Raw genomic sequence first — 16,900 nt, forward strand, 5'->3', positions numbered from 1 at the left:
GAAGCTTTCGAAATGTGGTGCTACAGAAGAATGTTGAAGATTAGATGGGTAGATCACATAACTAATGAGGAGGTGTTGAACAGGATTGGTGAGAAGAGAAGCCTGTGGCACAACTTGACTAGAAGAAGGGATCGGTTGGTAGGACATGTTCTGAGGCATCAAGGGATCACCAATTTAGTATTGGAGGGGAGCGTGGAGGGTAAAAACCCTAGAGGGACACCAAGAGATCAATACACCAAGCAGATTCAGAAGGATGTGGGTTGCAGTCCTACTGGGAGATGAAGAAGCTTGCACAGGATAGAGTGGCATGGAGAGCTGCATCAAACCAGTCTCAGGACTGAAGACCATAACAACAACAACAACAGATTAATTGCTGCTTGTAACTACTGTTGATGTCTGCCTTTTACTATCACTCAGTGTTAGACCCTCACCTTTCTGGGGTTGTAGCTCATGACGCAAGGTCAGCAAGTACCTAACACTACCAAGTAGATGGCACATTCAGCAAGTTCATTTCATGACTTATGTTTGAATTATTGTTGGATTTGTTACACACTCTGGTCAGACTTGTGTTGTATATATGTTATGCCTGTGAGCATAAATATGAGCTTTTATCTGACAATGGGAACTTATGGACTAGCCCTATTCAATTTATTTATATTTGTAGGATTTGAAAGTTTGTGCTTAAATATCAATATCGTAACACAGCGTGACACAATTTTAAAAAATAAAAACTTTAGAAAATTACCTTTAAAAATGAAATGTTTTCAAGCACTTTTAAGTGCAGTACATTTCGCGTGTGTTACGCAAGTGCCTGCAAGTGAATGTGCAGCGTCGAAGGCTGGTGATGGACAAGTCTCTGGTTGGAATCTTCCTACTTGCAAATTTTTTGTCAAGTTGAAATTATAGTAATCAGATAATGGTTCATAATATTTCCAGAATGAGATTTTCACTCTGCAGCGGAGTGTGCGCTGATATGAAACTTACTGGCAGATTAAAACTGTGTTCCGAACCAAGACTCGAACTCGGGACCTTTGCCTTTCGTGGGCACGTGCTCTACCAACTGAACTACCCAAGCGTGACTCACGCCCTGTCCTCACAGCTTTACTTCTGCCAGTACCTCGTCTCCTACTTTCCAAACTTTACAGAAACTCTCTTGCGAACCTTGGAGAACTAGCACTATCCTTTCTTTCAGGAGAGCTTCTGTAAAGTTTGGAAAGTAGGAGACGCTTTATCTTGCAAACTTAGCCTTTTAGAGTACCTTCGTTAAGGAGGTAGGTGGTGAGACTTGTCAGTAGTTATTAATATGTCTTACTACATTGCTTTTAAAGTGGTCAGACAAAATAGCATATCCTGTGATACGATGCATTGCATATTGGACTAAATACATTGTTTATCTGTGAGGAACAGGATTTTAGTTAATTACTTGAAATATTGGCAATATGATTGGTTTTGAGGAAGTTTATTTCATTCTTAATTTATTGCCAGAACATAGAGCAATGTATGTATAATACATTTCTTCTTGTATGTGTTCTATTGCTTTATCCCTTGGATTGCGCATGCCAAACTTCTGAGCTCCTTCAAGAAAGTGATTAATATTAAACACATTAGCTACCTGAAAGCTGTGATTAATTGTTTTGGTTGTTAGCTTTGTAACAAAATCCTCGCATTCCGTAATTGATTTCACAGTTCCTCTTTTTAATTGTTGCCCATACAAATTGACTTTTATTATTTGAATTACGGATTTCAGGTGTTAGTTTATATTATTTATAATAAAAATTTATCTGAAATTGCTTCAGACAAACGCATGCACCTTAAAAATTAAGGATTAATTACTCCCAAGTGCTAAGAAGGAAATTAATACTCCCCCCAGGTGGAGATCACACTCGAACAAAGGCTTTGGTAACATCTCGTGTTGGAGCACTGGCAGCTTTCACACGCCGTAAAGAAACTTGCATTGGTTGCAAGGCAGTTCTGCAAGATACATCTGCTTTATGCAGCCATTGTCGGAAAGATGAAGTGAAACTATACCAGCAAGAACTGTTTCGTCTGCAATCACTAGAGGAACAGTTTTGTCGCTTGTGGACTCAATGCCAGCGATGTCAAGGAAGTTTGCATGAAGAAGTCATTTGCACAAGGTTTGTAAAAGGCAACTATAATGTAAACTTAGTGATATTTAATTTCATAATTAACATTTCGTATTCACATATCATTTGATACCTTATTGACTTTGCATCAGGATATCTCCCTGTTGACTTCCTTTCCTAATGATTGTACGTAATACTCATATTGATTATTTTTTACCCCACTTTATACATTAGCATAAAGCACAACATAATTTTGCCACATGTATTATGACCTTTCTAAAAACTAAAAATATCCTCTGTAGAACCTGAAAAATATGAATGCACGGAATAGGAGACCAGCTTTACAATTGGATTTTACAAGCTGTGGGCCAATAGAACACAAGATGTCTTTGATAATTAAGAAAAATAGTAAAACATAAAAGTAGCTTTGTGAATACCTCAAGTGAGTGTTATCAGATGAAAACTGTTTACACTACACAGGATGTTACAAAAAGGTACATAGTATTGCCACCATTATATTATAGAGAAGCTATAATGCTATAAAGTGTGTCAAAATTCTGAAAGATCTGCAGAGAATTGACACTTGGTGCTGAGATTGGCAGTTGCTATTCAACACAAACAAATTTAATGCATTGCATGTAAATACCCATGATTGTTTGATTATACGATTGCCAAGCAGTTTTACAGTCAGTCATGTCCATTAAATATCTGAGTGTATGCATACAGATTTAAAGTGGAACAATGGCCCAAAACTAGCTGTAGGAAAGGCAGATGCCACACAGATTCATTGGAAGAATCTTCAGAATACCAGGTCACCAACAAATGTAGTAGCTTACAAAACCTCTTTTGACCAATACTTGTGTATTGCACCTCAGTCTGAGACCTAGAGGAAATAGAAAAAATACAAAGAACAACAGCACGTCTCATCATAGGTTAATTTAATAAGCACAAAACCGTGTGGAGAACTTCATCCAACTCCAGTGGGGCACTGGTTTACATATATCTTGATACAACACAGAATGTAAAATTAGAGTTTTTAGCTCAGACGTTGGCATACTAATTGTCATTTTTTTCCAAACAACACTTGCAGATGAAACAGCGAAGTGACAGTGGTGGACAAGTACCGTATTTACTCGAATCTAAGCCGCACCTGAAAAATGAGACTCGAAATCAAGGAAAAAAAAAATTTCCCGAATCTAAGCCGTACCTGAAATTTGAGACTCGAAATTCAAGGGGAGAGAAAAGTTTTAGGCCGCATCTCCAAATCAAAACAAAGTTGGTCCATTGTAATATGAGACATAATTTAGGTCAAATGAATGACGATACAGCTACAGTAGTCTGGTTCGAGTCGTAAGCTTAGCAGTTAAGCTTTACCAGGTAGCCATTGCTATGCGTCAGGTGCTCCGTCCGTATTTATACGGGTAACCTTCCTTTTTCACGTGCTTCGTCTGGTTTAAATTGATTGCTTATTTTTCTTTGATCTGATAAGTGCTGTTCTCTTTGTTATAGGTGTTTACGTCACTCTAAGCTGAAAATGCATTGCTGTACTGTGTCATGCATTGTTGCATTCCGATAATGAGTGTTTACGACCTTGTCGCCGCTCGCGGCATGGCTTGCTTCTGTGCGCGCTACCACCGCTTACAATTAAAAGAAAAAAGAGGAATAGTCTTATTAGCGAAACAATGGCTAGAGACTGCTATTTGTTGTTACTCACACAGCTGCTTTCTTTGATAATGATCAACAAGAACCAAATAATAGATTTTGTTGTTACTCACACAGCTGCTTTCTTTGATAATGATCAACAAGAACCAAATAATAGATTTTGTTGTTACTCACACAGCTGCTTTCTTTGATAATGATCAACAAGAACCAAATAATAGATTGCGTATGATAGATGTTCTGAACGAGAGTTTAGTGAAAATTTTTCTCCGTTTGAAAATCTTTGCAGACGCCTCTTTAGTACATTACATTCTGCACAGAAATTAGTCATCTTAGATTTAAAAATCTAGTCAATTGCCATGCTTCATTTCTGACTGTAGCACTATTAGGCATAAGAATAATATGAATATAAACGTGACATGATATGTGTATTCTTCCACGTTTGCTGTTGTCTCACTCTAGTTTCGTAGTTTATTAGGCAGACAGGATTTAAATGAGATAGCAGCAAACACAAAAGAATACATGACAAAATGTTTATATTCGTATTATTCTTATGGTGAAGAGAATCATAGAGTTGTCCATATTAACAAACATCCCAAACAGTCTTGCCAGTCGGATTTTCGTAGTACATTGAAATGCTGCTACATTCGATGATGAACAATACGGAATTTGTATTTACTTCGTTGGATAATGTATGAAAATGTAGTGGTCGAAACTCGGGGTGGAGAAAAAAGCTCGTCTTCCACCTTTTTTTTGTAATTTATTTACTGAAGCAGAGGTTTTGGCGCCAGTATTTATCTGTGTGCCTGCAAAGCATACCTGTGTAGCGCTACATATATTCGACGGCCGAAGTTAGTTGCGGCGGCACCTACCAACATTTTTCAGAACTTCCGCTTACTTTGCACTCGATTCTAAGCCGCAGGCGATTTTTTGGATTACAAAAACCGGAAAAAAAGTGCGGCGTAGATTCGAGTAAATATGGTACCCTCCACATGCCCTGTAAGGTGGCTTGCAAAGTATGTAGATTTTGCAATGAAATTTTACTACCAAACAATGTCTGCAGAAACTTCCTGGCAGATTAAAACTGTGTGCTGGACCAAGAGTCTGTTAAGTTTGAGAGGTAGGAGATGAGGTACTGGCAGAAGTAAAGCTGTGAGGACGGGGCGTGAGTTGTGCTTGGGTAGCTCAGTTGGTAGAGCGCGAGTCTCTGTTCGGCACACAGATTTAATCTGCCAGGAAGTTTCATGTCAGCGCACACTCTGCTGCAGAGTGAAAATCTCATTCTGGAATGTCTGCAGATTTGAAATTCTGGCTTTAAATACTGCTGATGTTCCTGCTACAGTTATCTACAATAACTGATGAATCATTGCAGAGGATAGAAATTGGAGCTAATAACACAAACAAGGTGTGGCACTCCAGAATTACTGCTAAGGTTATGAAAGTTGTTACAGACCAACATTTTATGATAGGTAACTGACAGTGAGCCAACCAACATTTTAAAGAGTAAGATCTGGATTTCTTGGAGCAGTAAGTGCCCAGTTGATAACCAAAGAGGTGGAGGAAGCTTTAATTTTGAAAGTGTGTTTATTTAAATCATAAACAACATTCCTAAGCCTATATGACTTGTGATATTCATTTTCTAACAGGTAACGCCATTTGTTCCCGTGAATCCTGGTGTAGTGATGTTAACCCCAATATTTTGTTCCATAATGGTTTCAATGGATTACAAATAAACAATCAGTTCCAGCTAATTTTGATGTATGGAAAGGATAGAACAAGTGCCTAAAGCCTGTGTATTGTTAGCTGTCTCACTGTCAGTTACATATCATAAAATGTTGGTACTGAAGAATAATTAAGACTGATTTCATTAAGTTCATGTCCATTTGTACTTCACAGTTCTTTCCCAGTTTTGTGTCAAACCTTAAAATACATATGTTTAACATACATTACCCATATTCATAACATTGAATTGGATTATATTTTTATGAACTCCATTGTTAATATATATTTTATTTATTTATCCTCCAGTCGAGACTGCCCCATATTCTACATGAGGAAGAAAGTACAAATGGATCTTGTCACTCAAGACCGAGCACTTCAGAGATTTGGAAACCCCACTTGGTGATGTTGATGACAACATAAACTAAACGAATGTTGTCTCACCCTGACTGAATATTGTAAATATGTTTGTATAATATGTAACATTTATTAAAGTGACTTATTTTGAATTATTTCTAACAGCTTCGTTATTGGTTGCATCCACCCCTCTTCCGTTCATTGCTACCTTTTTGGTTTGACAGTTTGTATAGAAAGGCTGTAACTGATTTTTAAAGTTCGGTGGCTGCCTTCGTGTTATCTTCCAGATAGGGTATGGTTAATGAAACAAAACAACTGTATCACAGTGTGGGTAATGTCTGTTGCACAATTGTTTAGCTGCTGTTACTGTAATGACATGTTTACCAAAAGTTCTAACAAGAATTCATCATGCTGCTATACAGAGTTAAAAGTCCAGACTCATTCTCTTATGTGACAGCTCCCCACATCAAGTTAATTTCTCTGGTACACAGAATTTCAAAATGTTGTTGATCGCTACACAGTTGTGATGTTTAACACTGTATCAAAACAAGATAAACTACATTATTCATTTAGGAAAAAGATACTCCAGATCTACTTCAGACCTCTGATAAAATTAGAGAGAGATATTGAAAAGCTGCACTGTTTATTTCACCATACAAGTCTGCTCAAATACTGCAAGGTGAGCTAGCCTGTCAATTGTTTCACCAGATTGTTGAAGAAAGGTTTACAAAGCACCACTAAAGCATATCAAAACCAACAGCAATGGTATACAACATGAAAGCTTCAAGTATAGTTGCATTGGCGGCACTGAGAAAGAACACAGCCTGGATGATAAGATAGTGCTTCTAATGTTCCTAGGCTGGCAACCACAAACAGAAGCACACATCCAGTTCTGTAAACAATGAAGTTTGTGTGTACCACTATCTGCTTGTCTCATCAGGACACACTATAACAAGTACACTGGACAACACATCAGTGAATATTGCAAAGTGACAACAGCCATATTTTGTTTCGATAAACTGTAATCCATTATTAGACCATGAAAAGTATGTCTTCACACTATGAACAGATCCCTGTGTTGTATGCTGCTAAATGGTGGCAGTGCACATATATAGAGGTTATGACATTGATGGTTATGAACACTGGCGGCAGGGTGGGGGTAATGTAAAAAATTAACAAATAATTCTGTACAATGTGGTGGTCAGGGCCAGCCCTCTGACCCGAATTATGTGCAGCATGTTGCAGGTATCCTCCACAGATCCCTTCCATGTTGCAATCAGCTTTTCTGGGGTGAAATTGTTCTCTCTTCTTACAGAACTTGTAGATCCTGTATTGCCTCAAGGGCGGGGACAGCAAAGAACTCTGCATGCATATGGAGCTAGCTCACTAGTGCTCGCACGCTCTCTCTCTCTCTCTCTCTCTCTCTCATATATGACTACACAGCTCCCACACTGTCTAAGTGAGAAGATGAGAAAACTGCAAACATGTAATATTTGGCAATGCAGTCACATAGAGAACACTTGCATGCGGCTTGGTTTCATATTGTATTAGTAAATTCAAAAACCTAAAGCTCTAAACATCTCACAGTGAAAAGCACTATTACATTGCCACTATCACAGTGCTACTCACTGTTTGTACCAGAGAATAGACTTGGAAAAATAATAACTGGGTTTATGGCTGCTTTACACTAGCAATACTGTGTATGTTACATTTCCCTATAACATTTAAGCTTTTATGTGGAAAATAAAAAGTCTGAGCACATCATTGGGGTCAGAATAAATGTTTATTTCATGTGTAATTAGAATCAAATTGTACTATCTAGAACTACTCTACCGACATTGCAGTAGCTGCATTTCTCAACAACCAAACCAAATTTTCACCATTATGTAATTATTTTTTGTTCACTGAAGACACAATAAAATTTACATCTGGCACAAAAGATCAGCATCCTGACATACACAGATATTGGGTTGGTGCATAAGTTTTTAGCACTTTCCATAATTTTAATAAACATGACAGATACACATAAAAGAGAGGTTAGTTATCAATAATATATTCTCGTTCACTATTTATAATATTCTGCCAATGCTGGGGTAGTTTTTCGATTCCATGACTCTGGAACGCATTTTCATCCAGAAAGGAAATTCCTTGTAGGTTGTTTGATAGGGAGTAGAAAAAGTGGAAATCTGAGGGTGCAAGATCAGGTGAATAAGGTGTGTGTGGAATGACTTCCCAACCCAACACCTGTGTAGCATTTTTTGTCAGTCTAGCAAAATGTAGTCGGGTGTTATTACGAAGTAGCACCACTCCACGCACTCTTCCTGGTCATTGTTTTTGGACTGCATCTCCTAGACATCTCAGTTGTTGACAAGAAATGTCAGCAGTGATGGTTACACCATGGGGAAGCAATTTATAGAGCACACTATTGCTGTTCCTCCAGATGCATAACATTATCTTGCATGGATGCACATAGGGCTTTATATGAGGACCTGCTGCTTTGTTTGGGCTCAACCATTCCTTCTTTTCCTTATATTACCATGAAGACAACATTTCCTCCTGTCACCAGTAAGGATACAGGTTAGGAACGGTCATTGTTATCCACGAGATCCAATGACCAAGCAGAGATGCACATATAGCCACCTGCAGATTTTTGTGGTTTTGGCTTAAAGCATATGGTACCCCTCCACCTGATTTTTGAACCTTCTCCACTCCATACTAATGTCGAACAATGGTGGAATGATCACAGTTCATTACATTTGCCAGTTTTCGCTTATACTGATGTGGATCATTGTGGATTAATGCATTTAAATGATCTTCATAAAACTTCAAAAGGTTTTTCCTGAACATGGAGAGTCACTAATGTCAAAACAGTCCTACTTAAAATGAGAAAACCATTTTCCTGCCCTGCTCTGTTGAATGGCATACTCTGTGTCAATGTTTCTGGGTGCCTCCACTGCTGTCACCTGTCTATTGGACTCAAACAAAAGAACATGTCAGAAATGTTCCAATTGTTCGACATGATACTCCATTTTCTAGTGTTCACAGCTCTGTTCACTATCTCTAAATGACAATATGTAAACTCAAATAGCAATGGTGAACTACAAATAAAGAATGACAGTCAATAAATGAACTCATACCAACCAAAATACTAAACACTGTGAACTTATGTACCAACCTAATAGTTTCGCCTATTTTTGTCACCCAGGTTGCCAAGGAATCAGGACTTGTTTAGTCTCATAATAATAAAAAATAAATAAAAACATCTTTCACACAGATATTTTAATGACTTGTGCAGCCTCTGTAAAGAGATGGGGAAGTTCTTCGATGAAAACTTCGGAACTCCTGAAAAATTTTAATGTAAAAGAATTGTATTTTAAGAGGAATTACAGAGATACATCAGTTCCATCAGAATATGTGCAGTGGTACTTTCCACTGAAATGGCAGATGCTCTCAAAAACAGATATGTCCTGAAATCTTTTAGAAAACGAATGCAAAGAATTCACATTTTCTTTAACAGCAGAGTGCTTAAGGAAATGAATGGTGTTCTTTGTCAGAAGTTGCCCTTTCCACACTGTGACTTTCTTTTAAATGCATCCACTTTTCCCATCTAATCAGAAAAAAGCTGCTTTTCATCTTGCAACATCTTAATGAAGGCATTCAAGTTTTAACACCACAGTAAGATATTATGTAATTTTTTTCTTCTTATTAGTTATGCTTTGCATAAAGGGTATTTTCTTTAATATGTGCTCTTTAATATGTTTACTATGTTTTCTCTTTAATGACTAATAGCTTTGGTTGTATTTAGAAATGGATGATTTTGGTTAAATAACTATGTATTGATTTGTTACTATGGGTAAATGCAATGTTTGCTTAAAAATGTTTACTTGCTACTTTGTAACTGCTGATCCACACTTAGGGCTCTTGGTTCACCTTATGGTAAAAGATGGAGTGGTTCGCCTCTAAAACAGAAGTTATTTAGCGTGCAAATTGCGGTTGGTGCGAGTAAAAAAGGTGGATATGAGAGTCAGTGGAGACTAGCTACCGCACAGTTGGCAGTTGGTTCATTGTGCAGGTGCCGAGTCAGGCTTTTAGTGCTTGGATTTATTACGCCAAAGCCTCAGGTGCATGAATGGATTTCGTACAATGCTCTGTGGCCTGAAAGTATTATAAAATCTGATGATCGTCACCATGAGGAAAATAACAGAGCATATCAATTACAACTGCAAGTCCATCCGTCATCGTATACTCGCCACCAATATTGCACAATCACCGTAACAGAGAGGAGGAATCGTAGATTTGTTAAGTGATGGATCGGCACATTTAGTATGTGCAAATACAAGGTAACTCATACCAAAATTTATGTACCTACCTTGATTTTTTTCCCCTATCGTAACACCTATCAGGATCATCTTTTGAACTATGATTTCCGAGTATCTAGATTGTGAGAAATAATAATCAAAAAGAAAAACTATCAAAAATTACTGTGGATTTTGGTAAAGCTGAGGAGGAAGTAAGTGTAGTTTTTTTGAAAGCCTCCCAGTGACTGAACTAATTTATTTTAAAGTTTTGTGGACTTTTAAATTTACTCACTTAACTTCTGGTTTCAAAAGCAAAGAACTATGATGATAACTAATAGACAACAATCCATTTTGAGGTTAGCTTTAATGTATTCTTAAAGGTTGGTTTGAAATGCAATACCTGGTGAACATATTTACTGTAAAATCTGTTATAAATATGCATACAAGGTGAGTCAAAATTTCTACAGGAGAATTCCAAAAGTTGGCATTCTTTAAATTATTCATGGAAGTGTGTTAGTTTGCTTTACAACAGTGGTCAGATTAAGGACCCCCCCGCCCCAATTGAAAGTTGCTAAAAATACATAAAGTTACTGGATTAATTAATATTCTCACTGCTCTTGAAATTTATGTTGTTTTGTGCACATTGTGTGCTAAAAATTGTAATATCAGTTTATGAGCACCCATTTACTGTTCTATTCTCACTGAAGGTAAAGTTACCCCAATAACATTATCCGTGAATACAGTTATTTCTTTGCTTTTAAAGAAAAGTGTGAATATTTATGCAAGTGAAATTTAATTGAATTTGTGCTGTGTAGAAAATATCTGACAAAATAAGACCAGACCCATGCCCAATTTCCAGTTTATTATTGGCTTGCATTTGTTGTGTTGTTGAAGTTACTCAATTGGATAAGTTGCCTTCAGTGTGTTTACGTAACTTCAACTTCATGCCCGATAAGCAAAACCCTTTAGGCATTTCATGGTCAATTCTGCAAAAATCCTCACTGGGGGTAACACTATACTGCATATAAATACCATAATTGGTTATAAATATAGTATTAGTACACAAACGGTGCAGAGTACAGGACTATTTGTTCTGTTAGGGCATAGTTCATAGCAAACCAAATTTGGTAATTGATAACACATGCTACGTGAGCAGTTAATGTTATACGTAGCACCGCGTGACAGGACATTTGTTGATTTACAGCTAGAGACTGGGAAAAAAACGTAAGTATTAAGTGTTTTACAAAAGTGAAGTGAGCATAAAACGTCCAGCGGCACGAACTTGCAATCAATTTCAAAGAATAAATAGTAAGAAGTTAGCTAAGATTGAAAGTGAAAGATATCTTAATATAATAGTAACTAGAATGGACAAGAAATTAGAAATGAATCCAGACAAGCAAGAAGGGAGTGGAAAAATGCGCTACTGACAGTAGTTCGAATAGCGCACTCATAGATGCCGCCAGGCACGAACTAAACTACATAGAATTTCACTCAAACATAAATGAACAGGTCCAAGCCATGAATATTGTTCGTACTAAACAAGTTAAGACAGACTATATTATTGAATAGAGTGGTCATGCAAATGAGGCGAGAGACATGTTTGACTCTCCAAAAGTAAAAAGTGAAGCGGAATTAAAATGCGACAGAATCGAAAAGTGAAAGGGCACCAAATATGACAGATTTGTTCAAAATGTTGTCTGCCCCAAATTGCAGCACAGGGAAGTGACATTTATAACCGAATTAAAACACAATGTAATCAAATTAGGACACTTGAACAAACACAGAGTAAACAGATCGAAATGCATGGGACCAAACTCAGTAAACAAATTGAAGGGGTCAACTCAAGGGTAGGCACAGTGAGTAATGAGATCAGAAAGCTTAAAAGTGAAATTAATGTCATCAGTGGTAATATTTCCAACGTACAAAGACAGATCGATGACATTAATGAAAGATTTGATTTAGGAATGCTAAAAATTCAAGATCAAGTAGAGCCATTAGTTATTAACAAAGTGGACGAAAAATTATTTGATATTGAATCCAAAATATTAACAGAATGCAACACCGAGTTTGCATATATTAAACAGTCAGTGACAGAAACAGGCAGGGACCTGTCCAAACAGATTGCCACTTGTGAAAAGAAGTGTGAACACAGCACTTCCCAAATCCAATACCAAGTGAATGACTTGGAAAAGAAATTCAGAGAAAATCCTAATCATATTACTGAGAAAGTAGTTTACAGTAAAATCGTAGAGGGTGAAGAGAAATGTGACCCTACCAAAAGGTATAACGGTTGGCACCCCCTTGATCTCGTAAAGAATTGCGAAAGGAATTTCCCTGAATATTTGACAGATCAGGAAAAGATCAATATTATGATTAGTGCTTTAACAGGTGTCTTGAAAAGGTGGGGACTAAACTTGGACACAAATCAGATGTCTCTTGAAGAATTTAAACAGAAATTCATCGACAAATATTGGTCAGAACAGAAACAAGACCATTTGTGTCGTGAATTCATACTGGCCATGTTGTGTGACATTAGAGGTAGACAAACTATGAAAGAATTTTGGGAATCTTGGTACCGAAAACAAATTCATTTGAGAACCAGGCGAACTGGATCTGAAACCATTTGGGAACTTTGGAAGAAACTGCCTGAGGATTCTAAACAATATGTCTGAAGTAACCATAGAAGTTTTTCTGCATTCTTGGAAAGGGTAGAGGACCAAGATCCCTGGCGAGGAAATCTTGAGTCTCATCCATATAATAATAACCAATTGTGAGAAAACTATGACCAAAACAAGAGGACAAAAACGACAGGTTTCTTGTAAACATGATACAGAGAGGTCGTGGCAGGGGAAGAGGCAATTTTGCGTCCCGCGGCGGAGGATTCATGCTGCGGAATTTTCAAAACAGAGATGATTTGGAAAACTAAAAACCACATGTGTTAAGGGCCAGATTCACATGAAGGGCGGTTTTAGGCCCGAAGCAAAGAAATCATATAGGAATTTCAAGCGTGATGAATGCAATTAGTGGGGCACTAAGAGTAAAAACATTGCTTTAGTTAAAGCGCATGGAATAATAGACAGTGGCGCACGCAGGCTGGAATCTGGCGGTGAGTCAGAGAGCTGCTGCTTGCGATCCAGGCACCACTGCACATTGCACTAGGCGAAGTCAACAAATGGCCGACATGCAAACAAGATGGCTGCTGTGGGGGGGGGGGGGGGGGTAGGATAAGTGGTACCAGACATTTCAGTAATCCAGTTTCAATAGTAAATGAGTGCAGAACTAAGAACAAAACTAATAGGTTATACAACAAGATTAAACGATACAGAATCATGCGAAAAAAACATTTCGGAGGAATAAAATGAAGCAGGAAGATGATTAGAAAAGAAAACATTTGTGCTGCCAGTGATGTAAATAAGAAAAAAGACGTAAAGGTAGAGGAGACTGTGATGAGTAGAAATGGAAGGAAGGTAGTATGTGCCATGCAAAATACGTGTGCAAAAATAATAAAAGAGGAAAATGAGGTAAACGGGAGTAATAGGAAATATGATGTCATGGACAGTTCAAATAAAATGATAGGAAAATCAGGCAGGAATTTCACACAATCCTTTGTAAACAATAGTGGGGAGGAAGGCGTAATGAAGATTATCGAAGTATATGACGATTATACAAAGTATGAAATTAAAGCTGATGTTATATGAAGCGATACCACAGAAGTGCCCAAATATTTAAACCAAATGCAGTATACAGAAAAGATCAAAAATCTGAAATGACAAAAACATCTATTGATGAATTGCCCCACTGTCTAAAAGTTGCATTCTTGCTCAAGTGTGATGATGAGAAAGAGAATAGTGATAGCTTAGCTGAGGAGTCTGTAAATTCAGATGAAGATGAATTCTCAGAGGTAGACGAAAGTGAGTATACGTTTATTGAAAGAGGATATGAAAGAATGAATGACATCTTTTCAAAACAAAGTCCAGAATACGTAACCGAAACAGCTACCAGATGATACTATACTAGGACAAGTTTTACTTAATGTTATGAAAGAAATTTAATTGCAGGAACCAGAAGAACCACCTGATAAAAATATAGTGGGACAAGAACTGTTTAAGATCTCTAAAAACATAGAGATCAAGAAACCTAAAAAAACCACCAGATATACAGCAGAAAACAGTAGGTAACATTACTTGGAAAGACGTAATGGTCGAACAGGATTTCTTGTGGAAAGAACAGCAGGAGAAAAAAAATCTAGAACTGTTAAACAAACCATTATCCCCATTAATGTTTATAATATTGAGTTACAAGTACTTTTGGATACAGGATCCCAAATTAGTGCTGTATCAGAATCATTTTTTGACCACATTTCAAGTAAGTCAGGGTTAGTAATAATGTATGTGAGTGGAGTGAAGTTGTAGGAGCTGCTGGCAATTCCAGTAAACCCATTTGGAAACAAGTACTGATTGAATTTGAAATACAAGGGCAAAAATTTGAACATGACTTTTTAGTGGTGCCTGAATTAAGTGCTGAAATGATTTTGGGTATTGATTGGCTGGGCAAAGAAAAAGTGTTTTTAGATTGTGGTAATGGGATTGTTAAAATCAATAGGGAGCCTAATACATTGGAAATTAAATTTGCAGAAGATGACACTATACAGGGTGAAAATGGTTTTATTCCCATTTTGAGTAATAACAGGAAAGTATTCTCTGATAAACCAGGCGTTGTCAAGAACTTTGAATACTGTATAGAGGCAATTGAACATGAACCATTCTTTGTAAGACCCTATCCAGTGCCAATAGCTAAGAAAGAAGCGGTACAGGCTGAGATTGACAAAATGTTAGAATGGGGAGTGATCGAAAGAAGCAATAGTGAATATAATAGTCCGCTTATTATAGTAAATAAGAAAGACGGTGGCGTGCAAGTTGTTATTGACGCACGAACACTGAACAAGATTGTCAGGAGAGAAGTAGACAGGCTAGAAAACTTGGATGATCTATTTTAAAAATTCCATAATGTAAAGTACTTAACTAGTCTTGACCTCACTGCGGGATATTGGCAAATCCCATTACACAAAGATTCACGTAAATATACAGCATTCTTGTTTGCAGGAAAGTGCTATCAGTATAAAGTCGTACCTTTTGGTTTAAACACTTCTGTTTTAGTTTTTATAAGAGCATTAGATTCTGTGTTAGCAGAAGAACTTTGTGCTAGATTAACTGTTTATGTAGATGGTTTGTTGATTGCCACTGAGAGTTAGGAAGAACATTGTGAGCTGTTGAATAAAACTCTCATTGCTCTTCAAGCAGGGGGAATGACTTTGAAATTGAAGAAATTTGAATTTGTAAAACAGGAAAATAAGTTTTTAGGACACATCATTACTACAGCTAGTATTGGCAAAGACCCAGAAAAACTAAATGCAATTGAAAAGTGCCCTCCACCTAAGAACAGAAAACAGTTAAAAGCATTTCTTGGTCTTTGTGGGTTTTATCGTAAATTTGCAAAGGGACAAGATTTTAATAGCCCACATTTGAATAATTTGCTAAAGAAAAACAGTACATATGTTTGGACGCCTGAATGTCAAAAAGACTTTGAAGACTTGAAAACTCAATTAATGAGGGAAAATACTTTACATCATCCTATTTTAAGTGAACCATTCCACATGATCATAGACAGTAGTGCATATGGGATTGGTATTGAAATCTTTCAAGAACGTGCAGAATCTGGGAAAACAAAACATAGAACTATAGCTTTTGCTAGTAGAACTCTGACTAAATATCAGAAAAATTACACTATTTAAGAGAAAGAAGCTTTAGCCATTATTTGGGGCTTAAAGAAATTCTGAAATTATTTATGGGGACATACAACCATTATCCATACTGACCATAGAGCCTTAACTTTCTTGAAAGACTGTCACCTATTTACCGGCAGATTAATTCGATGGGCCCTGTACTTACAATAGTTTGATTATGAAATTTTGTATATGAAAATCATGTGGCCGATGCTTTGTCTTGATTGCCAGAGAGTGTGAACAACCTACCGAAAGACTGTAATGAAAATGGCAAGTTTCACTTAAGACATATCAAATAAGTTCCAGGTAGAACAAGAATTGAACAAATTTGTAAGAGTATGTGGTTTTATCAGAATGAAGATGAGGTCTGGAAATCAGTGAAAACAAATTTTAGTAACCCCAACTTCCCCCAAATCAGTAAATTTTATAAGATCTTTAATGGGATATTGTATAGGAGGAAGAATGAAAGTACTGAGGAATGGAAAGTTTGTTGGCCTATACAATTTGAAACTGAAGTTATTGATTGTTTCCATCTTGCTTTAGGGCACAGTTGTCCTAAAAAGTGTATTGAAAAATTAACTAATGTAACTGTAATTAATGTGGGTGCCACCAAGAAAATTAGTGACAGAATTAAATCTTGTGATGGGTGTCAAAGAGTAAAAGTTGTAAACCAGACCAACCTGGGTTATATGCAAAACACAGTGCCAGAAGACACCTTGGAATTGTTATCAGTAGATCTGTATGGTCCTCTTCCTAAAACATCAGGAAATTGGTCTTAAATTGTGGTAGTTTTAGAAGTTTTCTCTAAATTTATTAAATTATACCCTACTAGAAAAGCTACTTCAGAAGCAGTCTTTAGTAAACTGAATGAATATTTTAACACTATTGATAAACCCAAATATCTGATAATGGACAGCAGTTTGTTTCTAAAATATGGAAAGAAGGTATGATACAACATGGTATACAAGTTAAATATATTGCAGCCCCAGCAAGTAACCCTG

At 36.9% G+C, this 16,900-nt stretch overlaps 1 protein-coding gene across 1 annotated transcript in view; it reads left to right on the forward strand.

The window, feature by feature from the left end:
* LOC126162580 (DNA polymerase delta catalytic subunit) overlaps positions 1 to 5,974 on the forward strand; it is a 137,646-nt gene extending 131,672 nt beyond the window's left edge. Inside the window, exons 18-19 of the mRNA XM_049919175.1 lie at positions 1,871 to 2,135; positions 5,772 to 5,974. Coding sequence (XP_049775132.1) covers positions 1,871 to 2,135; positions 5,772 to 5,868 — 362 coding nt within the window. The 3' untranslated portion in view covers positions 5,869 to 5,974. The remainder of the gene's footprint in view (positions 1 to 1,870; positions 2,136 to 5,771) is intronic.
* The last annotated feature ends 10,926 nt before the right edge of the window (positions 5,975 to 16,900 follow it).

The sequence above is a fragment of the Schistocerca cancellata genome, chromosome 2 (assembly GCF_023864275.1).
Source record: "Schistocerca cancellata isolate TAMUIC-IGC-003103 chromosome 2, iqSchCanc2.1, whole genome shotgun sequence".
Lineage (NCBI taxonomy): Eukaryota > Metazoa > Arthropoda > Insecta > Orthoptera > Acrididae > Schistocerca > Schistocerca cancellata.